At 38.7% G+C, this 26,093-nt stretch overlaps 1 protein-coding gene across 1 annotated transcript in view; it reads left to right on the top strand.

The window, feature by feature from the left end:
• LOC139730395 (equilibrative nucleobase transporter 1-like) overlaps nucleotides 1-24,762 on the top strand; it is a 36,791-nt gene extending 12,029 nt beyond the window's left edge. The window contains exons 4-11 of the mRNA XM_071641259.1: nucleotides 5,314-5,406; nucleotides 11,305-11,472; nucleotides 13,192-13,465; nucleotides 17,042-17,248; nucleotides 19,440-19,559; nucleotides 21,177-21,366; nucleotides 22,778-22,901; nucleotides 24,182-24,762. Of these exons, the coding sequence (XP_071497360.1) occupies nucleotides 5,314-5,406; nucleotides 11,305-11,472; nucleotides 13,192-13,465; nucleotides 17,042-17,248; nucleotides 19,440-19,559; nucleotides 21,177-21,366; nucleotides 22,778-22,901; nucleotides 24,182-24,337 (1,332 nt within the window). The 3' untranslated portion in view covers nucleotides 24,338-24,762. The remainder of the gene's footprint in view (nucleotides 1-5,313; nucleotides 5,407-11,304; nucleotides 11,473-13,191; nucleotides 13,466-17,041; nucleotides 17,249-19,439; nucleotides 19,560-21,176; nucleotides 21,367-22,777; nucleotides 22,902-24,181) is intronic.
• The last annotated feature ends 1,331 nt before the right edge of the window (nucleotides 24,763-26,093 follow it).

Here is a 26,093-nt window from a genome sequence, read left to right as displayed (position 1 = left end):
AGCTCTATCAGTAACCTGCAATAAAGACCTGTACTCTACTTGTGTGCCACTTACATTTGCAATGAATTGGATACCTTGTGATGTTGATTTACAAACAAGTAGTGTGGGGTGGGATTAGCTGGTTTAAGATTATGATGTTTTAACAATGAGGAGATACATAAGTTATCACATTTCTGTTATCATTTAGTGTGAAGGAACTTGGAAACATTGCCCTTTTGATACAGATTTCAGTTAGCATCCCACATTTGTATCCTGGTAGAAATAATTTGTGCCAACCGATGTCCAGTGATAATACTGATGCTGTAATACAATATAGAAGTACCTGTAGTGATTTGTAGATCAGACTTTAGCAGTATTGGAGTTCAGTACTGAAAATAGTCTTGCTGCCAGTACTTCGTTTGAGAATATAGTATACAGTTGTTTCATATTGGTGGAACAAGACATATATCTGCTTGATGTACATGTACCAGCAGAATTTAATGAGATTTTATGTGGTATATTATCATGTTCAGGGTGGTCCAAAACTTGAAAGTTGAGCATGTTGCAAGCTCAGAATCTGAGAATATTGCAGAAATTGTATGTGTGCTGAGCGCACATCATGAGCACATAGTATGCAATATTTCATAGCTTATGCAGAGAAAACGTGTGAAAATTTAAAATTCACTGACATTTTGTTTTTGTGTCTACTTTTGATTGAAACTTTCATTAAACTCAGATGTCTATTTTTCCTCTTCTCCATTTTAAAGTGAACGTGAAATGGTATTGAAGAGCACTTTATAGACACGATTATCTGAAATGTAAGATATTGATCCCTGACATACAATCACCACGTGGACATAAACTGTGCAATACACTGTAGGTGCCCTCAAAGTGCGAACAAGTATTTTAAACACAGCAGACAGTCACGAAATATGATAGACAGCGGCAAACAATTGCAATAAAGTCAAACTTTGTTCTCTGGGCCTTTACTGTGTGCGCGTCTTATCAAGGCCATTGTTGATGGATGGAGTGTGAAAAGAGAAAATCATGGGAAAAAAGTGACCTTTGGCATGTGGAAAACAATGGATGCTTTCTCTTGTGAATACTTATCTCCTCGAAGCACAATTTTGCAGCTAAAGGCATAGTAATTACCAGTGTACCACTGAATGAGGCTATCAACATTATCTAATTGAGCTTCACTCAAAGAATATTGGTGTAGATTTTAACCCGTTGAGGACAAGTCCCGCGTATACTAGGGCAAGTGTCTATGGGAAATGCATGTTGTAGCAAAATCAGCCAATCCTTAATGGGTTAAAGGGGGATATCTCTGCTGCATATCAATGCATGTAGCTCAAAATAACATAACATTACATTGCGTCACAAAATTAGCTTTTTGTAACTTGAAAAAAGCAAAATGATTTGAATGTCTCTACAGCAATTAATCCATGGCCAAGGTATTTATTTATTAGTGATATTTAGTAGGAGAAATGTGTTGGTGTAAAAATAGTGAAATGTGGCCTATTTATGTATTGATTTATCATTCAGTAATACAAACTAAGGGAAGCACTAATGGTAGTTTAAAGGGTGTGTACAGTTCTGGTCGAGGTGAAGATTTAGCTTTTAACGTTTTGTGAGATATTCAGAAATCACTCTATGAGATGTCAAAGAGCATGCGGTTCTAAGGGGTATCAAAAGTTTAAATTCGATGAAAATCGGTTTTGAAATGGCTGAGATATCCAAAAACAATAAGAAACAAAGAGATACTAATAAAGTTGGGGCATGTGGCCTTTAATTATTAACACTTTTATGGATATCTCAGGCATTTGAAAACCAATTTTCATTAAATAAACGTTGAATCCTTCTTAAAATCACATGCTCTTTCATATGTCAGAAGAGGCTTTTCATTATCTCACTTAGGAATGTTCAAAACATGAATCCCTACCTCAACCAGTACTGTACAGTCCCTTTAACTCAGGATATAGGCACCATTCGTAGTTTAACTTGGAGCAGCCCCATTTGTGGCTTGTACGCTGTTAATTGCATCTTGGAAGTGGCTTTGTTATGATTTATTGCTGATTTAGTGAATGAAGTAGGATAGGATATACCCTGATTGTTTGGTTTTTTTTCAAACAAATTGTCAATATTCATAAATTAAATGCTTAAAACATATATTGGTGCTTTGTTGACCCATTCCTCCCACAATTCTCTGAGAGCCTTCAATGCCACCAAATTAGATTCTTTTTGCCCATCGACAGAGAATGGACAGATTGGTAATCAGCCTGTAAGAAAGCAGTCGAGCGTTGCATGTACAGTATCCCCTTTCCACTGTCAACTGCATGTTCCATCGAACAATGCAAAATATCGATCGGACATGAGGTATCAATAGAGCACGCGCTGATGGGCTCACAAATTCTTTTGTCATGAACACTTAAAGAACACCTGAATGGGGTCAGCGAAAGTCAAAAATCAAGTGAGCTCAGTCTTGATACTAGTATATCTTCTTACAAGTTTTATAACAAAACAAGCACACTAGCTAGTACGTTGGAAAAAAGTAAATTAGACAAAATTACATGCAGTTTTGATACAGAGAAAGAACAGATATTGATAGAAGATACTGTAATCTTTCAAGCAAAGTCACTTTTCTGGTCTGCATTAACATAAATAAATATGAATTTACTCCATGAATGCAGATACTCCTGTCTACCTTATGGAACATGATACCAGGTTCCTGTATATGAGTTGATGCCACAGGAACCTGGTATAACCTGGTATAACCAGCTTCCAATTAGGAATGTATTAAGGTGGTTTTTAAGTTTTTGTTTTTATGTTCATTTCATCTTCTCTTGTTTTTAAACCATGCCTGAAGACTTTGCTGTTTCTACAGTGTATTTCACTCTCAATTCAATTTTACATGGTGGGGTCATGATGGTGGCGGGCCTGCTTACTCAGCCAGCATTAATAGTGTGATTACGAAGTTGAATTGTTTCCTCGAGTGACTGTGTATTCTTCCTGGAAGAAGGTTGAGACCTCACTTCCCAAAAGCGTCCGTGCAATTAATAAACCGGTGGAAACCTGCACAACCCAGACAGGAAGGCTTGGCAGCAAAACCAAAGCATCGATTTGTGGTTTTTCTTCAGCGTATTACGCAAGGACCATCCGGGTGTAACACATTTTAAAAGAATAGTCCCTGTTCTAAGCGTTGAAAAAAACAAACAAACAAACTATCATTAAATTTCTCAGCAGCATAAAATTGCCTTGGATGTAATGCATTTTGAAAGAATAGCCACTGTTCAAAGCGTGAAAAAAGAAGCAACTGTGGACGAACTTCTCAGTAGTATTAAATTGTCCTGTGACAACGTCTGTTAAGGCTATGACTCAAGACGCCACTGGAATTTTTTGAAAGGAGAGTTAACAGGATATTAAAGAGGCTGACCTTATATTAGCATGCTGTCATCAGGAATTTTCAAACATGGTTGTTTTATCTTTATGTACTCCCAGTAGTATGCATAAGAATACAGAAAGAATTGTTTTTTTGATTAGATTTGTTTAGCCCGTTCCTCCCGCAATTCTCCGAGAGCCTCCAAAGCCCCCAAAGGAGATTCTTTTTGCAGGTAGACAGAGAACAGACAGGTTGGTAATCCACCTGTGCAGAAGCAGTCAAACAGTACAGGTTGTATCCCCTTACCACGGTCAACTACAGGTGCCATCAAACAATGCAAAATATCAATCACGCGCGAGGTGTGAATAGAGCGTGTGCTGATAGGCTCACAAACTCTTGTTATACACAAAAGAGGCACCTGGGGTCAGCGAAAGTGAACATGTACTGAGCTCAGCCTTGATGGCTATGTACATCATTATTCGAGTTTTATAGCAAAATGGTAGTGCACACTACATTGGAAAAAAGGCAAATAATGCTGCGATACACATAGTAACATACAGAAAGGAGAGTGACAGCGATAGAAGAAACTCTAATCTTTCTTTAAAAAACGTTTTTCTGGGCAGCATAGCACAAATAAACATTAATTTTAGGCCATGAATGCTGGCACTCTTGTCTACATTTTGGGAGTTTCCTGCATTTCATCAGTTGACATTAAAGGACAAGTTCACCCTCATAAACATAAGGATTGAGAGAATGTAGCAATATTAGGAGAACACGTCATTGAAAGTTTGAGGAAAATCGGACAATCCGTTCAAAAGTTATGAATTTTTGAAGTTTTTGTACAGTAACCGCTGGATGAGAAGACTACTGCAGTGTATGAATAACTTAGATGTCACATGCGTACAACAATATAAGGAAAATATAAAGAGAATTTCACAAAATTCTATCTTTTGAAAAAAGTACATATTCCCTTGACTCGTTACCGACATATGTTAGGGGTAATATTATTCCCCCTGCCTTTAGAAAGAGTCAAGTCAAGTGCTCTTTTATTTTGCGAAAAAAGTGAAAATATGTTGAATTTTCTTTACATTTTCTTTATACTGTTGTACGCATATGACTCACAAGCTGTAGTAGTCTCCTCATCCAGCGGTTCCAACACAAAAATTTTAAAAATTCATAACTTTTGCATCGATTGTCCAATTTTCCTCAAACTTTCACTGATGTGTTCTACTAATATTGCTGCATTCTCTCAATCCTTATGTTTATGAAGGTGAACTTGTCCTTTAAGGCTAAAGTGACACAGAAATAGGAAATTCACTTGGGCAAGTTTAGTGAAAGCTGTGTTGAATTACATTTTTTGTACTCTGATCAGAAATGATTTAGATTTTTTTATTGCAGTAGAGCATTGAACTTTACCGAAACTGCAATGTAATTTTATGTCCTGTGCAATGACTTCTATAACCATACATAGTGCATACAGTATTTTAGTGCCAAACGTTACACTCTTGGAGTACATTGTCAAAGTTGCTGGCTTGGTAATGAATCATACTGTGGTATCATCTGTTATGAGTTCATAAGTATATTTATATTCCAATATCTCCCACGATGAAAAGGGTAGGTGCAGTTTGGCATCCTGTCAAATTGTGATTCCCCCCCCCCCCCCCCCCCCCCCGCCTCCTCCCTAAATCATATTGCCTTTTTCCACATATTTCTGGTTGTCGAACCAGAAGGAACCCAAAAAGCAGGTGTACACAGAATTTAAATATTATTATACTACGTGTACATTGTACACCAGATGGTATACATTAGAAATACCACTAAACTTGTCTCATAAAGTATATTTACACTGCATTGATGAATGTTGCCAGTGATACTTGACAGGTAAATTGGTTTGAAAGGTATTCATGTGCATGTAATTTACGGAAATTTATTTTGTTTCTTTTGTCTTTTCTCAGGTTTCAAATCTCTTTGGACCCAACAAGGCCACTATCATGACCCTCATGAGTGGATGTTTTGATTCATCAGCTGTGGTCATGCTCATCGTTAAGGTAAATTGCATGTTACAAATCTGTAGGGGATTTATTTATTTATTTATTTATTTATTTATTTATTTATTTGTTTATTTATTTATTTATTTATTTATCTATTTATTTATTTATTTATTTATTTATTTATTTATTTATTTATTTATTTATTCCTTTTTATTGTAACAGGGTAGCCCTTTCAGTTAAAAAACTGATTTACAAATGGGCCCTGCATAAAAACAATACAAAATACATACAAATATACATACAAAAGTACAGTGAATTCCCCCCCCCCCCAAAAAAAAAAAAAAATGAAAAAAAAAATGAGAGTGCTGTATGTTGTCTCCGTGGTTTGAAATTGCCAAGTTTTCTTCTGAAAAGGGATTATGCTCAAGTCATGTCTTATTGTCCCCGCCGAACGAGTTCGAGCAGGGGACTATGAAACGGGCTCCGTACGTGTGTGTGTCTGTGTGTCCGTGTGTCCGTCCGTCCGTCCGTCCGTCCGTCCGTCCGTCCTTCCGTCCGTCCGTCTGTCTGTGTGTGTGTCTTTGTGTGATCAAAATGTTCAATTTGCTACTCCTCTGTCATTTATGAGCCAATTTTGATTCTGTTTGCTGTATATGATAGCACTACATGGGAGCTTTGAAACTTCTTCACAGAATTTCAGTTGTGACCTTTGACCTTGACCTTTGACCTATATTGTACATTTTGCTACAAAATACTACTCCTTCGCCATTTCTAACCAGATTTTGATTCCGTTTGCTTTATGTGATGGCACTAGGTGAGGGCTTCAAAACTTCTACACAGAATTTTGACCTTTGACTTCTTTGACCTTTGACCTTGATTTTTGACCTATATTGTATATTTTGCTACAAAATGCTACTCCTTTGCCATTTTTAACCCGATTTCGATTGTTTGCTTTATGTGATGGCACTAGGTGAGGGCTTCAAAACTTCTTCACAGAATTTTGACCTTTGACTTCTTTGACCTTTGACCTTGATTTTTTACCTATATTGTCCATTTTGCTACAAAATGCTACTCCTTCGCCATTTCTAACCCGATTTCGATTCCGTTTGCTTTATGTGATGGCACTAGGTCAGGGCTTCAAAGCTTCTACACAGAATTTTGACCTTTGACTTCTTTGACCTTTGACCTGAATTTTTGACCTATATCGTACATTTTGCTACAAAATGCTACTTACTTTGGGGACATATATTACGCACAACGTAATTTCTACTTTTCCTTGTTTTCCTTCACTGTGATTTTCGGTTTGCTTCAACTACTTGAAAGATTGTGTTACAAATCCCAATTGAGAAATATTACACCTGCAAAATATATGATGTTCATATCATGCCAAAAGGTAACAAACAAGAGTTGCAATAGATTTTTTTAAAAAAGATGTCAGATACAATTTAATTTCATAATGCTTAAAGTTTGTCAAGTACTAGTTTCAGCCAGCAGGGTTCAGGATGAACAAAAACAATGTTTTTTTCAGTGAAATGATGAAAGAAAAAGCAGTCTATAACAACTCTTGACACTTTAGTCTACAATGACAGTGTCATGTGAAATAGACAACATTCTGCATTAGGTGACAGGTTCATTTTTTTCCTTTATTATATTTTTTTTTTTCGAGTGCATAAACATACCTGGTCCATACCATGCTTAAAGGGACTGTACAGTACTGGTTGAGGTAAGGATTCAGGTTTATAACATTTTTTTTGTTTTTTTGTGAGATAATGAGAAACCTCTTGTGAAATATGAAAGAATATGTACGTGTAATTTCAAGGAGGATTCAGCTTGTAATGTTTTGCGAGATATTTAAAAACTACTCTATGAAAATGTTAAAGAGCATATAATTCTAAGGGGAATCAAAAGTTTATTTGATGAAAATTAGCCTTGAAATGGCTGAGATATCCAAAAAAAAAAGCGATCCTAATAAGATTGACAGACCATGACTTTGATTAGGATCTCTTTGTTTTTCCTTATTTTTAGATATCTCAGTCATTTCAAAACTGATTTTCATCAAATAAACTTTTGATTCCCCTTAGAATTGTATGCTCTTTAACATTTTCATAGAGTAGTTTTTAAATATCTTGCAAAACATTACAAGCTGAATCCTCACCTCAACCAGTACTGTACAGCCCCTTTAATACTTTGTGTGTCCCACTTTGTTGAACCATGCTTTATTGCTTTAAGGAGACTAAATGCAAATCAAGTGCAAACTTCCTCACCATGCTCAAGTTGAATGTACTTTTTCATTTCAATGCCCTTCATTGTATGTTTGTGTGTATACAGTATTTTGTTTGTTTTGTTTGTTTTTTAATACTTTTTTGACCTTGCACCTACAATGAACTGAAGATATCAGTGAAATTGTAATTTCCTCGGTTTAAATTTGGCAGGTACACTATGGACAGAAACCACAAAAAGCAGTTAGATACATTGTGTGTCTGAACAGGCCTACGGAACAGATTCACAAATTTTGTTGTATTCAATGCAGGTCCACAGAGTAACATCAGCACTAAAGATTTATGTCAGCCATATGGCATTAAAAATGTATAGGAGGTTTCTTGAGATTTGTGTGTTTGTGTGTGTTTTGGAGGGGGGGGGGGCTTGTTGATGGGATCATAATTCAAGGAACATTTTTATTAGTTTTGCAAAGATTGGATGGAGGGTGTCCCATATTGATAAACTGACTGGCTTTAGGTTCCTGCTATAAAGGCCATTTTCACGTGGAAATTTGTGAACATTTGGATTGATTGTGTTTGTCTTGCAGCAGTAACTTGAAGTCATGTGCTTCAGAGATTTTAGGCTCTGATAGGAGAGGGCAAAGAATGGAAACGTCATTGTTCAAGCTTCCTTCCTCAATTCTTTTTGAAACTTAAAGGGGTGATATTTGTTTTGGTTAAGATGGGAATTCAGGTTTCAACTTCTTGTGAAGTATTTATGAACCATTATTGTGAAATATTAGAAAGCATACAATTCTAAGAGGAGTTCTCTTGATGAAAATTGGTCTTGAAATGGCTGAGGTATCCAAAAACAAAGCAAAACAAAGTGGTCCTATAAATAAAAGGTGGGTCCAATCTTTTATTAGGACCTCATTGTTCGTGGGTTTCTCAGCCATTTCAAAACCAATTTTCATCAAATAAACTTTTAATTCCGCTTGAATTGTATGCTCTTTAATATTTGATATAAATGGTTGCTAACTATCTAATGAAAAGTTAAAACCTAAATCCTTATCTCAACCAAAACTGTACCATCCCTTTAAAGCTTTCAATAGGGAAAAATGACAACATCCAAGATTACCAAAGATACCCAAAACAATAACGGCTTCCTGTTTACCTGATAAGCAAGGAGTCCAGAGTTTGCTATGACATTCAACATGATTTGTGTGCTCTTAAAGGTTATGATGGAGCATTAATGTGTGTGTGTTTGTGTTCATTGTGAGTTAACGAGCTTAAGTGTGAAGGAGCTGTAAAGTGCTACCGTACTATCAGCACCCACAGTCAATATTTACAGTGTATGCCAATCTTTCTTGGTTTTGAACTGTAACGTTATGTGGGAAGTGATATTTGCTTTGCATTTTGTGTAGGAAGATTCTTGAAAACAAGACCAAACCAAAACAGCAATAACAAAACCTAACCTCCAAAACTTTTTGTTGACATTTTCTCTGCATGTCATAATGTAGGCCTCCACAAAAAGTGGAAAAATGTTGTGTTTTTTTTTATTGTCTTTTTTATTAATCTATTTGTTTACCAACATTAAAATAGACATCTGAATAATTTTCAGACTTTAACATTTGAACAACTATAAATTGGTTATACTGGGTACAGAATTTCAGAATTTGTAGCGTATTAGGATGAGGAATAAAAATGTTTTCAAAATTTATAACAAATCACAATGAACAAGGATGATGGCATGGCAGCTTCACCTTAAGAGTGCATGAGTGGAGGCTCAAGGAAGCAGATATAAAAAGAAAGAAAAAAAAAACATGTATAAATTCTACGGAGGTGAACTTGTTTTAAAGCAACCAGTATTGTAATGGAACTACATTGCTACGTTTCTGAAATATGTTAGCCTCCTATGTCATCATCCTTGTTCAGGGTAATTTGTTTTGGGTTTTTCAGAGTATTGGTTTCTCTGTTAAGGACCACAGTAAATTCCACGAATCTATACATGGAGCTGTTGATTTGTGTACCACATGATGTAGAATTATGAATATCGTCTGGACTTTCCCTTTAACATATCAATCTATTTATTCATTTATGTTTTCATTTGTTCATTATTCATTATTATCTGCTTATCTCTCTGTCAATCTATTTATTCATGAGGGTATGATAGAGGGAATGAGAGACAATGGTACTAGGAAATTGGAGAGGGTAATGGTTAAGAAAATGGGTAGAGGGAGTTTAAAATGGAATGGCAGATGGAATATGTTAGATGGAATATGTTAGAGGGAATATGATGAGGGAATAGGATGTAGAATGATGGAGGGAATGGTAGAGGGAAGGATAGAGTGAATCAATGGTAAAGACAATGGCAGCGGGAATAGTAGATTGGAATGGTTAAGATAATGGGTAAGGGGAATTGTAGAGGGAATGACAGGTGAGATGGTAGATTGAATAGAGGAAATGTCAAAGGCAATGTTTTAGAGGGAATGTGGTAGATAGTATATGATAGAGGAAATGGTAGAGCAGATGGTAGATTAGAAGGCAGTGGAACAGGGAAAGATACCTGTAAGGAGGAATGAAATGGGAGATGGGAGATGTAATGGTAAAGGGAAAGGTAGAGGGAATTGTAAAGATAATGGTAGAGGGAATGATAGGAAGGAATGGAACAGGGTAAGGTAGGGGAATGATTTAGGAAGTGAGAGATACTGTGATAAATGGAAAGATAGAGGGAATTGTAAAGATAATGGTAGAGGGAATGGTGGAGGGAATGATATAGGATATGGGAGATAGAATGGTAAAGGAAATGATATAGGATATGGGAGATAAAATGGTAAAGGAAATGATATAGGATATGGGAGATAGAATGGTAGGAAATGGGAGATAGACTGGTAGAGGGAACAGTGGCAGGAATGGTAGAGACAATGGTAGAAGGAATAGTACTTCTGTGAAAACTGTCTCCTAAATCAACAGATGTTATTATTGTGAGTACAGGGAGTTTTTGTTGTTGTTGTTCTTGTTGTGTAGCTTCATATTTCTGACTTCATGGGACCACCCAAAAATTGAATTTTCCCCAAGGGTGCCAGAGACAGCCGCGTTTCCCATGCTATTTTGATCGTAGGTGCCACTTGGCAGACAAATCAGAGTGGCAATGTCTCCCATCTGCTCCACCTGCCTTTAAGATGGGAGATGGTGGCCTTTAAAAGTCTGCCTTTTCACAGGAATCCACAGGTTGGAAGCCATTCATGGTAGTGCCCTTTAATCTATTGCAGACGAAAGGCACACAATACTGAACCTGGCATCGCATTGTTTCTCTAGTGGTATATCAATATCTTTCTTGGCATAGAGTCAACACATGTACCCATTGTTTCGTTCAAAGAGAATCATCAAGCTCATCATGCCGATTTCTAAATTTCTGAGTACAGCATTTTTTTTTGCTTTTCCTGCACTAGTATTTACTCATTTTAAACATACCTGGAACAAACAAAGGAAAAAGAAAAAGCAAAGTAGAGTTGGTTATCATTCCTTTTTGTACTGCAGTTGCTGTGGTCAACTTTTATGGCTGATATAAAAGAATCAAAGCACTATATTGTTACAATCAGATTCACAGGTTTTTTGATACAGACTAACTTGAATGAAGTAAGCAGCAGGTTAGGTATGAGGATATTCAGGCTGTCAGATGAGCATCCACACCCCCAGAACCCCCCCTCTTAACTGATTGTCTTATTTTCTCCATCTTCGTCTTCTCGATGCACAGTTGAGCTACGAGGCCGGTCTTCCGATGTCCACCGCCTTCTTTGTGATGGCCGGGGGAACCCTCTTCTTCAACATCAACACGTTCATCCTGCTCTCCAAGCGTGTCCCCTGGCCCCTCCCACCAGGCTATACCCAGGTGGAGTGCTGTGGAGGGCAGCAGAAAGAAAAGGTTGGTATACGCCCAGTTTGATTCTATATCTACAATATATGAGAAGCCGATATCCCTCTTTGTTTTGAAGTCTAATTTATTTTGTTTGAACTGCTATAATCTTGTCTTTTAGTTATTCTTGTTTCAAGAATTCCAGGATTTTCTTCTCTTTCACTTTGTGCATTATATTCCCCTTGCCCTTGTGTAACCCTAGATCTACCTCATACTTTTCTTTTCTTTCTTTCTTGTTTTACTTCTCCTCCTTCATTTGCTTTCTCATTTTGTTCTTGTTATCACTCCTGTTTCAGCTGTAGGGTCTTGCTTTTCCATTCTTTTCTTTCTTGTCATCTACCACCTTGTTGATCTTAAGGATTTTTCATCCCACCTCAAGACTCTGACATCTCATGAAATATCTTGACAAAGTATCAATGCAGCCAGAGTGAACTTTTATGCAATGTTAAAGGTACAGTTTACCATTAGGAGCAGTGATTTTATAAATGTTTGAGTTATCACATTTGATGCACATGTGCAGGTCAGTTGTATCACAAAACATCCTACCATATAAAACTTTCGCGATAAACCCTAAAATACAAGGAGATATCTGTATTTTTCTCACTAAGCCATAACTGTAGACGGTTTAGTTTCGAAAAAACTTTTATTATAACTATTGTTCACATTTTGTATATTTAACAGTACTTAGCATTGATTATCCTGATTAAATTTTTTTTGTTGGTTGTTTCTATCCCTAAACCCATATTTATACCCCCGCCAAACGAAGTTTGAAGGGGGTATATAGGAATCAGCGGACGGTCGGGCGGTCGGGCGGTCGGTCGGGCGGTCAGTCCGTTGCAAATCTTGCGTCGCGAACTACTTCCTCAGTTTTCAACCGATTCCCATAAAACTTGGCACAGATGTGTGCCTTGGGTTGTAGATGTGCAAGACGTATTTTTTGACAGTACCCAAAAGTACGTTGCCATGGTAACGGCATATTATGGGCAAAAATGGGTACAAATCTTGCGTCGCGAACTCCTCCCACAGTTTTTGATCAATTTTTATGAAATTAGGTACAGATGTTCATCTGAATATGTTAATGTGCAAGACACATATTTCCGCAGTGGCAAAAAGTGCGTTGCCATGGTAACGGCATGTTATTGGTAAAATATAGGGCAAAATGCTTCATGGCAAAACTGCTTCATCAGTGTTCTTCCAATTCTCATGGAATTCATATTGAATGTTTGTCTTAGGATATAGGTCAGCATGACACATTTCTTGACAGTGACAAAAAGTATGTTGCCATGGTAACAGCTCACATATTATGAGCCAAAATGATGGAAAATTTTGTGTTGCAAACTACTTCCTCAGTTTTTGCCCAATTTCCATGAAACTTGGTACAGATGTGTGCCTTTGGTTGTAGATGTGCAAGACGCATTTTTCGACAGTACCCGAAAGTATGTTGCCTTGGTAACGGCATATCAATGGCAGAAGATCAAGGAAAGATCTTGCGGATTTAACTACTTCCTCAGTTTTTTGACCAAAGCTTATGAAATGTTGTTTTGACCAAAGCTTATGAAATGTTGTTTGGCGGGGGTATAACCATTACAGCGACATTTCTAGTTTAAAACTATTTTTAATGTAAGCATTAAAGCTGTTTTGTTATTCATCTGCAAATGGTTACCCTGTAACTGTTGTCATTTCAACACCATTTTCCCCCTACTTCATGTTTCTGCTCTGTCCACAAAGGATGAAGTTGCAAACCAGGAGGAGCTGGACATGAAGCTCGCCCACAGCGGCGAGAACGGGACACTGGCTGAGAACGGGATGATGGCGGAGAACGGGACGATGGCGGAGAACGGGACGCTGGCGGAGAACGGGACCCTGGAGAAGAACGGGACCCTGGCCGGGAACGGAGCACTGGCAGAGAACGGGACACTAGCAGAGAAGGAGCACCTGAACGGAGGGGGCGCCCATCGCAAAGGGTCCCGGAGGAAGTCCTCTGAGGCACAACCAAATGGCGGTGAGTCCCATGGGGGAGTTGTTGGTGGGCCTTCTGTTGATATTTATTCCAATGTCACTGTGGACAACTGCAGAGACACCTGTCAACTTGACAAGTTTATGGTCTTGGTCACGCTCAAAATAGAAATACCACTCATAGTATCAACTTGGTCATTACCTTGTCCGTAGTGGTCACCTATTTACAAAAGCCACCTGTATTTGTTTTTTCCCTCGAGTGGCTGTGATACTCAGGGCCACTCTATGGTGTTACCCTTTTTTGCCCAGCATTCACTACACCCTAAACCGCTATTGTACAGAACTCAGCTTCATCCATTCTGATATAGTTACCATTTTGAGTTTGCATTTTTTCCTGATTGTTCTTTGTTTTGTCTGTCAGTGATATAATGTGAAAAGTTATGAAAAGTTATGAACATATTATTCTATAAATTTTCATGATAGTTCCAGTGTGATATAAAAAGGGCCAAATGATCACGTGTTGTGGTGATCTACATCCAGGATTTTTGTTTTTGTTTTGTTTTCGTACATGCTAATCGTTCTGTGGCAGTAGTGACCCTTTTATGGCCTTGGACAAGGATTGCCCTCTTCGAGCGCTTCTAATTCATTGGTTTTGGCCTTATTTGGTGTCCTGACATTCACAAGACCCGGATGAATCAGTCTAGGAAAGGAAGGTTTTAAATTGCTTTTAGTTTGTAAAAAATTTCCGAAAAGGAATACGTGTTGAGGCTAATTGTCATTGCTTATGGCTAATAACACCCCAGAAATGCATTCATAAGTAGGAGTCTAGGGATCTTGTACACAACAGTGTAATCAACACTGCATGACTTTGCATGTTGATCATACCTGGTATGATTTATTACACACAGGGGAAGGAAATGAATAAAAGGAAACACCTTGCGGGTGTATAAAATGTGTCACATAACCAACCTAAATCATCGGTTGTCCTTGATGCAGCACAAACAAGACAATGAATTATAGTAACTGTGGGGAAAGTTTAGTCAGTGAATAATGTGTTGAGGATAGAAACAATCTTGTTGAGAAGTTTTTGTTTGTTCTTGTAAATCTATGTACATCCAAAATGAGTTTGCATTTAACTGATAGATGTCTTGAAAGCATCTTAAACAAAAAATGACAAAGAATCAAGGGGAAATAACCCAAAAAGTGGTGCACTTTTAATGCTGTGGGTAGTTTTTGCAAAAATGCTCTCCAGATGAACAACTGTTGAAGGCTGCAAGTCAGCATTTTCATTATGATCAGCATTTGAACCAAAGTGGAAACAATGAGAAGCTCTGTTGAAAGTGAAATGTCCTTTTACTTCCTGTAGAAATCACAAGGTGCTCTTATTGATTGAGGAAATGAAAAAAAAAAAAAATTGGCAAGGAATCAAGAGCATTTTAAAGGAATGTCTTTGCAGCACAGAGGCAGATGTATCGAGTATGGTCCTCTAGATTCCAAAATTGTTATAAATCACAAAACTGGAATAGGAACTTACGTCGTGCGACGTTTCGCCATATAACAATCAGCTTCTTCTGGTGTCCTTCCAGTGGAAGAATGATCCTTATATGTGTTAAGTCGGTAAAGTTCCCGTTCCAGTTTTGTGATTTATAACAATTTTGGAGTGACACTTCGACTGGATGAATGATAATCTACATCAGTTTGTCCTCTAGGATAGAGTATTCGAAAGAGAATGTAAAACTTGTGCCACATCTTTGAGGCTGATTTCCATGGTTACGAGAACAAAACTGTGCCATGATAGGACTTACATAGGCTGAGGAGGAGGCCGTGGTTTATCATTTACGTAAGTAGAGACGCATCACTCTAGCTTTTATTACAGGGTCTTGTAGAAATGTTTACGGAATTGCATCCTGCCTCTTAGGGTGTGATTGATTAATGTAGGCAGGCAAAGGTTGCAGGAGAACAATGCCTAGAGGGTTGTTTTGAAGTTTGAGTCGCCAGGTTAGACAGAGAGGAAAATGTGAAATCTTGTATTTCATGTTCATGTTTCATAAGTAGAACAAAGCACACAGAGGAATTCCAGTGAGCAGATGCTTGTCGAAAGCCTGTTTGAGGGTTAAAGGTCAATTGCAAGTGTGTGTGTGTGGGGGGGGGGGGGAAGGATGATAGCTATGGGGTAATTAAGGATCCTTAGTTTGGGGATATTGGATTTTGGGGTCAGATCAAAGGGTAGGGAACCAGTTTTGTTTGGGATTTGATGGGAGGATAATCAGAGAGTGGGATAGAGGATTGGGGGGGGGGGGGGGGGGGCAGGTTTGTGGAATGATGTTCTAAGGCTTAGTGCCACTACTTGAAGTCTTGTTTGTGTCAAACTAAGTTGATTCTTTCTTTCACGCTCTCCCTCTCTCATTCTTTCTCCCTTTCTCTCATTCCACCCAACCCATCCTCTCCTCCATCTCTCCCTCACTCTCCTCCCTCCGCTCCCTCTCCTCCTCCCGGCTCCTGCCCTTCTCTCCCATCCCTCTCTTCTTTGTCTCTCTCATTCTCATTTGCTTCTCCCTGTATCTCTTTACCCTCTCCCTCTCTGTCACTCTCCGTCCATCTCACCCTTCCCTCCCCTCCCCCTTCATCCCTCCCTCTCTCTGACACTCAACTCCATCCCCCACCCATCCTCTCCCTTCCCTCTTTCCCATCTGTCTCTTCTTTGCTTCTCTCTCCTCTCTTGCCCCTATCTGTATCTCTTTCCCTTCCCTCTCTCTTCATCCAATCTCTCTCCCTTTCCCCCTCCCTGCTTTCACTACACCCTCTTCCCCTGCTCACCCATCCCCTCCCCTTTATCTCTTTCTAACTCCACTCCCCTTCCCTCAATCTCGTCCTCTCCCTTCCCTCTCTCCCATCCCTCTCTCCTGTGTCTCCTTCTTGTTCTCTTTTGCTTCTCTCTATATCTCTCTTCCTTCTCCTCCTCCTATCTCTCTGCCCTTCCACCTCTCCTTTACTCCACTGCCTCCTACTCACTTATCCCCTCCCCTTCATCTCTCCCCCTCTCTTTTAATACTCCACTCCCTCCCTCTCGATCCCATCCTCTCCCTCCCCTCTCCTATCCCTCTCTCCTATGTCTCCCTTCTTGTTCTCTCTTGCTTCTCTTTGTATAATTCTCCCTGCTCTCTGTCCTCCCCCTTTACCTCTTCCCCTTCTCCTTCTCTCTCTTTCACTCCACTCCCCCCCCCCACCCATCCCCTCCCCTTCTTCTTTCCCTCCCTTTTTTTCTTACTCCACTCCCTCCTCCTGCTGTCCACTATCATCTCTCCCTCTCATCCCACTCTTCTGTGCCTCCTTTCTCTCTTGATTCTCCTAATCTCTCTACCCCTCCCTTCTCTCTCCTACTCCTCCCCCCACTTCAATGTCTCTATACAGTGGACTCCAGTTATTACAAAGTCCTCTATACTGCCAGTTTTCTTTCGTTGTATTTCGTCATAATCAAACAAATGAACAATAAAAAAAAAGAACAGATAATGTTATGGTCTGAATTTTACTTCACTGTAACCAGAATTTCATTATAACCGTGTTTGTTATAACGGAAGTGCATTCTAATACCCCTACACATCGTATATATTTCTCCAAGTAGGGATGAAGAGGAGAAAGTCCCGGGTGATCCAGGCCGAGGCTGAGGCCTTCAAGAAGCAGGACTTTCCCACCATCCGCTCCTGTCTCTGCTCCCTCATGTTCTGGCTCCTCGTGGCGTGGATCTCCATCCTCCAGCTGCGCCTCATCTTCATGATCGGCACCCTCAACCCCTGGCTCAACCAACTCAGCAACAACGACAAGGACGTAGGTGAGTGGAGGAGGAGATAGAGGAGGAGGAGGAGGCTCTTGCACTTGTACCTACGCAGAATTGTATGCACAGGACTATGCCTAGAACAACACCATTTATATTTAGTTCCTAGAAATTGCAGCATTTTATTTGCAATAATGACGATGGAAATTTGAGATACTATTCACAAAGAGTGCTGTAATACTTCCAAGCAGACACGTGGGTGCTGTGGTGCAACTGAAGCTACATATTACCAGTGAAAGCTGTGGCATTAACAATAGTTGGTCATAAGTATACTTTTCTTCTTCTTCGTCTTCTTCTTCTTCTGGTTAAGTCTGCTTCCTTTTAAAGGATGTATGTAATCATGTATGGTTTCCTTTTAGACTGTAATGAATCAGTCAAGACTTCACTTTGCAATCACCTTGGGATTGTACATTTTGTCTGTGCGTAACCATTTAGCAGTTGTGTGGTTGTGATTGTGTTTATATCATACTTTCTGAAGACTACTTTGATTTAATGCTGATGTGAATTTATAACAGCAAGAAGGATCTTAGTACATATGTACTAGGCCATATGGATATTTCCTATTGCCAATTACAAGTGTGTGAAGCCACAAGGTAGATGATTTGGTCTTATTAACGTAGGGTGTCCGTAATGTATATGTGAAATCTTGTATGGCGTAGGCCTACAGATATTTGCATAGCACATATTGATATTTCTTATCACCTTTATGAAGGAATGAGGTAGTTCATATTTTCCTACTCTAGAGCATCCTTTAAAAATACATGAAATCTTGTATGATGCATGGATATTGGCACAGTCTTTGTGGCCATCTATGACAAATGATACACCATTGAAATGCACGTGATATTATGTCCTGATATCAAGAAGTACGTAAGAATTGCTCAAAGTGAGTAAAGTGCTGAAACATTCTGAAAGTTCTTCATAAACTTTGAGTATAGCCATGCTCCGGTGCATGCTTGTTGATTTTTTTTTTTCCAAAGATCAAGAAGAAAAAAATAGAAGACATAAAAAATGATGCATCACAGAATGGAACAGAGGTCAAAGGAATGTCAGTGACTTGGGCGAGAGCCAAGGAAGAAGGATGCTTCCTCATGTGAGGCCGACCCTGGTATCATGATTGAAAAACATCAATCACGCGCACCAGACAGGCCAAGGGAAGATGAGCAGACAATGCATGCATGGCCTCAGAGTCACATTTTTACTCCCATGTTTTACAATATAGGTCCCTATATAGCGCTCTTACGACGAGCAAACATGTATCAAAGTACATCACAGAAATATAATATCAAGCATATGTTTTGTCTGCACTACCATTATCTGTTACAGGTATCTTGTAAGTTTACTAATAAAAGAGAGGTGACTGGCTGAAATCTGATCATATCCCTTCCAAACAAGGTTTAACCCGTTGAGGACGGACTGATTTTGCTACAACACGCATTTCCCATAGACACCTGCCCGAGTATACTTGGGACTCATCCTTAATGGGTTAATGGTGTTACTTTGCTCTCTAGGTTAGAAGTGGACAAAGTCTGTTGCATAACCCTTGTGGAGTGAACTGCATCCTCACATTTCAAGTCATGTGAATTCCTCGTGCTCTTACTTTGATTTGTATAATTTTTTTTTTGTTTGTTTGTTTGTTTTAGTTGTTTCTGCCCTTCATTTTACCAAGTACTGCCAAAGAAACCACATTTTGGAAAAAAGATTATGAATCAAATAATACAGGAGCTTTTAAGCATTTATGATTGAACTTGTGGCACATTTGATTACCTTAGGAGAGACCATACTGATTCTTTCAGTCTCGTGACAATACATATTCATATGCCATGTGATTAGGATTTTAGGAAGGTGGTCCCGAGAGGTTTTAATGTGTACATACAAAATATAATGATGATAATAATAATTGACAGTGCTCTTATAGCGCATAAAACATGGTGATATGTCCCTATGCGCTCAAAAAATGGAAGGATTATACAAAAACATACAATTCCAATTACAGTGATGGTACTGAGTATGTCTGTTGTTGTTGTTGTTGCCCACTGAGCTGTGGCCAGGCATCCACTTATTTTTTATTTAAAAAAAAAAAATCAAAGATTTTAAGTAATTTTTGCCTAGTCCCATGCTTGTCATTCTGTGTGAGTAATATTCACTGGAGTCCTCGTCTTGTTATCCCCCACCTTCCATCCGGCAGTGAGTCACTACACCAACATCTTCTCCATCATCCAATTCTGCGGCTTCGTCGTAGCTCCGTTGGGAGGACTCCTCCTGGATCGCAACAAGATGACCCGGGGATGGTGTGTCAAGAAAAACGGTGAGTGATTTCTTACATTTGGGGGGTTCCTACTCTCCTTGCCATTCCAACGTTGTCTGTTTTGTCAGTCTGTCTGTCAGTCGGGACTTATGCAACAATCTGAGGAGTATCCATCGGAAGATCATTTAACTGGTAAAAAGCTTAAGTATAACTGGGCTTTACAGCATGGCTACCCAACAAGTTCCTGTCTGAATTTGATCAAACATGGCAGCACAAGGCTGAAGTACAGAGGCTTTCATTTATTATGCTTTGTTTTGTTGCTGTCTTTTTTTTTTTTTGACTGCTACTCTTAGTGAATGAGATTGTGTGCTTGATCTGTGTTATTCTGAACACGGAGTGAAAAATAAGGAAATAGTGTGCAGCAGGTTCTGAGCCAGTGTCACCTGCTGCCTACCAGGTGGCGGTACTACCACTGAGCAGAAGCCAGTTCATGGCAGTGACACGATGATGTTTTGAATATTAAAGGGATCGTATAGTTTTGGTGGAGACTTAACTTCAGGTTTTTATCATTTTTTGGTGAGATAGTGAGAAACCTCTTATGAAATATTAAAGAACATGTAATTCCAAGAGGGATTCAATGTTTATTTGATGAAAAATGGTTTTGAAATGGCCGAGATAGCCAAAACAGAGTGATCCTAATTAAGTGTGGGACCCACATTTTATTACGATTGTTTGTTTTTACTTTGTTTTTGGATGTTTCAGCTATTCCAAACCTGATTTTTATCAAATAAACTTTGAATTCCTCTTAAAATGGTATGTTCTGTACTGTTTCATAAGTGTTTTCTTGGTATCTCGCAAAAAAATAAAAGCCCAATTTTCATCTCCACCAATACTGTACTCTCCCTTTAATGCCCAATGCCTCGCCTCTCTTTCATTCCCTCTTGATCTCATTCAAAATTCATTGGCCTCCAGTAAGGTAAGAATAAGAATGAAGGGAATTTGATTTTGTGGAGAGGGTGTGGTTACAGAGGTTTTGCTGTTATTATACCTGAATGAGATTGTATGCTTGATATGTATTGATATGTACACCAAGTGAAAAAGAAGGAACTAGTCTTGGATTTGAACTGCCATTCGTACTACTTTACCATGTTGTGGCACAACTACTGAGCTGAGGCCATTTCATGACAGTGAAAAGATGATTTTTCTTTATAAATACTCAATGCCTTACTTCTTGGTCATTCCCATTTGGTCTTATTCATAATTCTTTAACCTCCAGTTAGGCAAAAAGAATGAAGGGAATTTGTTTTTGTTTTGAAATGATGATGTATGAACAAATACCCAATGCTTCACCAAAGGCTCTCTGCTGGTTAAGATTTTACAATAAAAGTCCAATCAGTTGCAATGAAAAACATCTCGACAGAAGAATTTCATGAATTTAAAAGTCCAATATGTGCTGTTTTAACTTCCATACATGAAGACTTTACATTATTGAGCAAAGATTATGATAATTCTATTACTAATAATGATAATAGTGGCTACTTGTATAGCGCACAGGTCCACCTTTTAGTGCTCATGGTGCTTCAATAATGAAAAGATAGATATTATCAAGCAAAGTGAACTTAAACTACAGATATTACCTCACCCCATCCTTACTTGTATGTCCTTTTTGCTCTTAAGTTGACAAGCGCAGTCCGTACGCCGACCTGCAGGACGCCATCATGCCGCTGTCCCTGACTACAATCCTCTTCACTGTCTTCTCCGTCTGCATCGTTATCCCGAAGCTGGAGCTTCAGTACCTGACCTTTCTGATTCAGGTGGTCATCCGGTCATTTCTCTACGGCCTCTCGGTGGCGGTCATCCCCATCATGTAAGTTGCGTCGACGTGGTGTGGTGTGGTGTCTCAGGGGATGACCATAGAGCAGCGTATTGTTGTCCCTGGGGTGACTAGACCTCGTATCTCAATTGGCATACGTATTCAAAAACCTCCTAACTCAATTTTGATAATCAAAACTACTGATATGAGTTTTAACCATTGCTATTATTGATGTAATCCAAAATGATGTTTCAGCATTATTTGATGTCAACCTTGATGTTATTTTGCAAAAAAAAATGTTGCAGAAATGAAAAAGGTCTTTAGCTCTTCTGAAATTAAAGGACAAGTTCACCTTCATATACATGTGAATTGAGTGAAGGCAACAATGTTAGTTGAACACATCAGTGAAAGTTTGGGGAAAATCCGACAATCCGTTCAAAAGTTATGAATTTTTAAAATATCTGTGCAATCACTGCTGTGGGAGAAGACTACTACAGTGTATGATGTCACATGCGTACAACGATATAAGGAAAATAAAAAGAGAATTTCACAAAACTTGACTTTTTGAATAAAGTGCACACTTCCTCGACTTGTTACTGACTTATGTTAGGGGTAATATTATTCCCCCTGACTTCTGAAAGAGAGAAGTCGAGTGCTCTTTTATTATGTGAGAAAAGTGAGAATATCTTCAATTTTCTTTATACTTTCTTTATATAGTAGTACTCATATGACATCACAAGCTATAGTAGTCTTCTCATCCAGCCATGACTGAGCAGAAACTTCAAAAATTCATAACTTTTGAACGGATTGTCCGATTTTGCTCAAACTCTCACTGATGTGTTCTACTAATATTGCTGCATTCACTCAACCCACATGTCTATGAAGGTGAACTTGTCCTTTAAAGATTTTGAGATTCGTTGTCTTGTCTACTCAGGTCTACTGTGCCTTTTTAATGTAAGTGATTCACACATCTGTTCCCCCCCCCCCCCCCCCAATAAAAGAAAGAAAATCTTGCCTCTTCAGAAGACGATTTTTCCATTTCCTTTCACATTACACAAACATTTTGAAAAAAACAAAACAAACACAAAACAGGCTTCTCTCTTTCTACTCTCCCTTTGTCACATGACACGGTTTAATTTTTCCTAACACTCCGCGGAGATGTGCACGCAGTGAGTTCTATGATAAAACTGGTTTACCTTATTTCAAACTTCTTGCAGACCTTAAATGCAGAAAGTTGCTCCTGACAACATGGCAACAATTAATGCCCGCAAACTTGGATACCCAAGTATTGAAGTATGATAGGAGCCGACTGATAGATTAGCTCATCACTATTAAAGACCTCAGGTAAATGACCATGAAGATGAAGGCAGTGGTAATCCATCCATCGTGATAAGTAGGCTTGAAGTGATTTCGGTCATGTACGTATGTAAAAGTCCTTTTTTCAAATCTTCCCGTGCCCTGACAGGTTCCCCCAGGAGTTCTTCGGCACCCTGTTTGGGGTCATGGGGTCGTTTGCCGGCATCTTTGGCCTCCTCCAGTACCCCATCTTCAGCATTCTGCAGAACGTGCTGCATGGCGATCCATTCATTGTGAGTATCGGTGGCCCACAGACCACCTGTTCCTGATGTTATAAACAGGGCTGCATAAACAGAACACATATTAACAATTTTTATATCTTACCTTGCGTAAAACATCTGTTTTTCAACATGACTCTCGTGTTTGAACAAAAAAGAAAAACAAGAACATACTTTTATCTCCCCCTCCCCCATAAAGAATGTTATGACTTGTGTAGGTTAATGTCTCATGTCACAATTGACCCTGTGATAATTCTTCTATCTTTTTATGAGAAAGAGAAGAATAATCTACTGTATACATTGAATATTTCGCGAGGTTGTTATTTTCTTGACTTTCGCAAGTCAAGTGCTATTCGCGGAATTAAAGACACGCGAAAATATTGACTCTGATCGCGATGTGGATGTGACATATGCATTTACATTTCTCTGTTCAGTACAGGACTCCATGATCCCGAATTTAACCACTCGCAAAATCATCGGGAATTCTTGATTTGTGAAAATTTAGACTCGCAAAATATATGACATATATATATGCAGTAATTTGTTCACTTTGGCAATTCCTCTGAACACCCCCTCCCCCCTTCCCACACATTTTTTTGTACTTCCTTTAGGCAAAACATTATGACAGTGATGATGCAGACCTTTGCCAAGATAAATGCTATTTTTGTGTCTGAGCCTATCTTTCATGTAACTAAAAGGAAATAATTTTAAAAAAAGGGAAAAACCTTGTCACCAGAGATTGTTTTGGTACTGCATAACTGATCATTAGACCTTGTATTAAAATATACAGGGCCAACATGTTATTTTCCTCTGAGATCGGAATCAGTTGATGGCCACATGTAATGAGGCAAAATCATAACTGCAGCTTGAACGACTGCCAAAGTTGGCTTGATTTTTTTTTTGTTACACCAATTTACTGTTGGTGATATGGCATTGCATATGTGCAATGTTGAGCCTAAACTCTCATTTGTTGACCCTAAAAGGGATGGTATGATTTTGGTTGAGATTGAGGATTCAAGTTTTAACTTTTTGTGAGATAATTAGAAACAACTCCTATGAAATATTAGAGGGCATACAGCATTCTAAGAGGAATCAAAAGTTTGCTTGATGAAAATTGGTTTGGAAATTGCTGCGATATCCTAATATAAAGCAAAAAAAGTGGTCCGAATAAAAGGAGGGGTCCCACATTTGTTAGGACCTCCTAGAGTTTTGTTGAATGTTGTATATGCTGGCCACCTCGTATCATGTCATCATTATCTTTTTTTTTCCAAAAAATCTTCCTTTCCTTCGTCCAGCTCAACATTTGCTTCATTGTATTCAACTTGCTGACGCTGAGTCTTCCCATCTACATCTTCATCTTTGCGAGGCGCAAGGAGCGCAACCTAAAGGAGGTGAGGGAGGAGGGCCCACATGTCGAGGCCAGCTTCGTCGCAATGAGCATGAAGACGTAGGAGGTCAAGAGGTTGAGTCCCTCGGGCCTAGACCAGAGGAAGGAACCTCGTTGATCACAGATGGCATTAACAACTTTAAAATTACAACGAAGAAGCAAAATCCATGTTTGAGGAACATCTGTCGCAGCGGTTTGGAGTTTCATTGGACCTTGGTGACAGCAACTTGTCAAAAAAAAAAAGTGTCAGCTTGCTTCTGTGTGCGATGTGGTCTTTCTCAGAACTGTGCAGATGGATAAAATGCGGGGAGTGTACAGGAAAATATGTGCAGCCTTTTTGTTAGCGAGCGCAAGACATCTTTCTTTTGAATGGTAAAAAGTTTGGACTAGTATACCTCGCAGATGTTGATGGCATTGTTCGTAATTTCATGTGGAATTACCAACAGCTTAGTGATATTTTAAACGCAGAAACCTTGCAAATGCCCCTTTCATACCTGCCAACTTCACTCCAAATTTTGGAGGAAAATTTCTATTTTTTCAGGAATGATATAGCCATGTCGATCGGTGTGTTCCTATGCATATCACCATCTGTTAATAGCGAAGCGTGGGAAATAGATGACAAGTCCTATTTCCACAAAGTTACACTTCCATTTGTTCCTATTTATGGGGCTGCAGAGTAGGCAGGTACACCCTTTCGATAATGACCGACTTTCTTGGAGCCATATCCATCCAGATACGCTGTATTTGAAAGTTGGCTAAGAAAAATCTTTAGAAAAAACGTAAACAGTATATTTTGCTGTACATGTATTTGTGCACCTGGGTTGGAGATAAAATGCCGGGAAAGCAAGTATGAATATATAACAATGAAAATTGTCATGATGAAGTTAGATTACTTCCTTGACAATTCTCTCTCTTTCTCGTATTTCTCATTTGTTTTACTGCTTTCACTTTGCTAGCACTTTTGCTGGCAAGTCACTTACTAATGGACAGTTTGATTGGAGACAAGATTGTCCATCTTGATGACCGTCCAGTTGATGGCTGCCTGCTTGACCAGTGACATTTTGTCTGGCAGGTGGACTGTACAACTATTGACAAAATCTTTGTGTGTTGTCTTTTTTGAGAGATAAATTCTCTCCTCTTTAAAAGTGAGCCTAAGTGATGGTTTTAAAAGACTTGTCTTTTGAAGTTGTATTCATTCATGTTTATACGATAACCCTAGAATAGAAAGATGTGGCGATGGGGAGAATTTTATGTACTAACATAATGTCTTGTGGAATGATTCATTGTATGGAGGGTGAATCAATTATTCTGTTTAATCAGATTTTGTGTAGGGGGGAAACTTACGTAATAGTTACGGGAAAGAACTTTTTTTACACAGAGACAATATTTTCTTACAGTATCTCAAGCTTTCTGCGATATTCTTTGTACCGGTATCCATTCCATCGATATTTCATTTTAATAGTAACTGCGCTAGGGAAAAACCTTGCGTTGGATTTGTATGTGACTCTATGCAGGTTATCATTCTGAAGAGACAACTTTCATCTGAATAATATGAAAGATTTTGAGCAGGTGAAGTGTTGTGGACAAACTTTAGTTCATTTGTGGTGACACGATGCTGAAGAAAAAATTCCCTTCCAGAAATGTAAAAACTGGACAACAATTGAGGAATTTGAGGAAGTTTTGAGGAAGTTTTGTGGTGTTTAACTTCTTGTGCTTGAGTTATCCAGTAAATCTTTTTGTGTGTTTTTTAATCTCACCATATGTCAATACTCTGTTAGTGAGAGTACAAATTCATGCCAACAAAACACAGTAAGTAAGAC

The sequence above is a fragment of the Diadema antillarum genome, unplaced genomic scaffold, assembly GCF_040938485.1.
Source record: "Diadema antillarum isolate AM-2024a unplaced genomic scaffold, OU_Dant_1.0 seq00000310_RagTag, whole genome shotgun sequence".
NCBI lineage: Eukaryota > Metazoa > Echinodermata > Echinoidea > Diadematoida > Diadematidae > Diadema > Diadema antillarum.
This window is presented reverse-complemented; position numbering and strand designations above follow the sequence as displayed.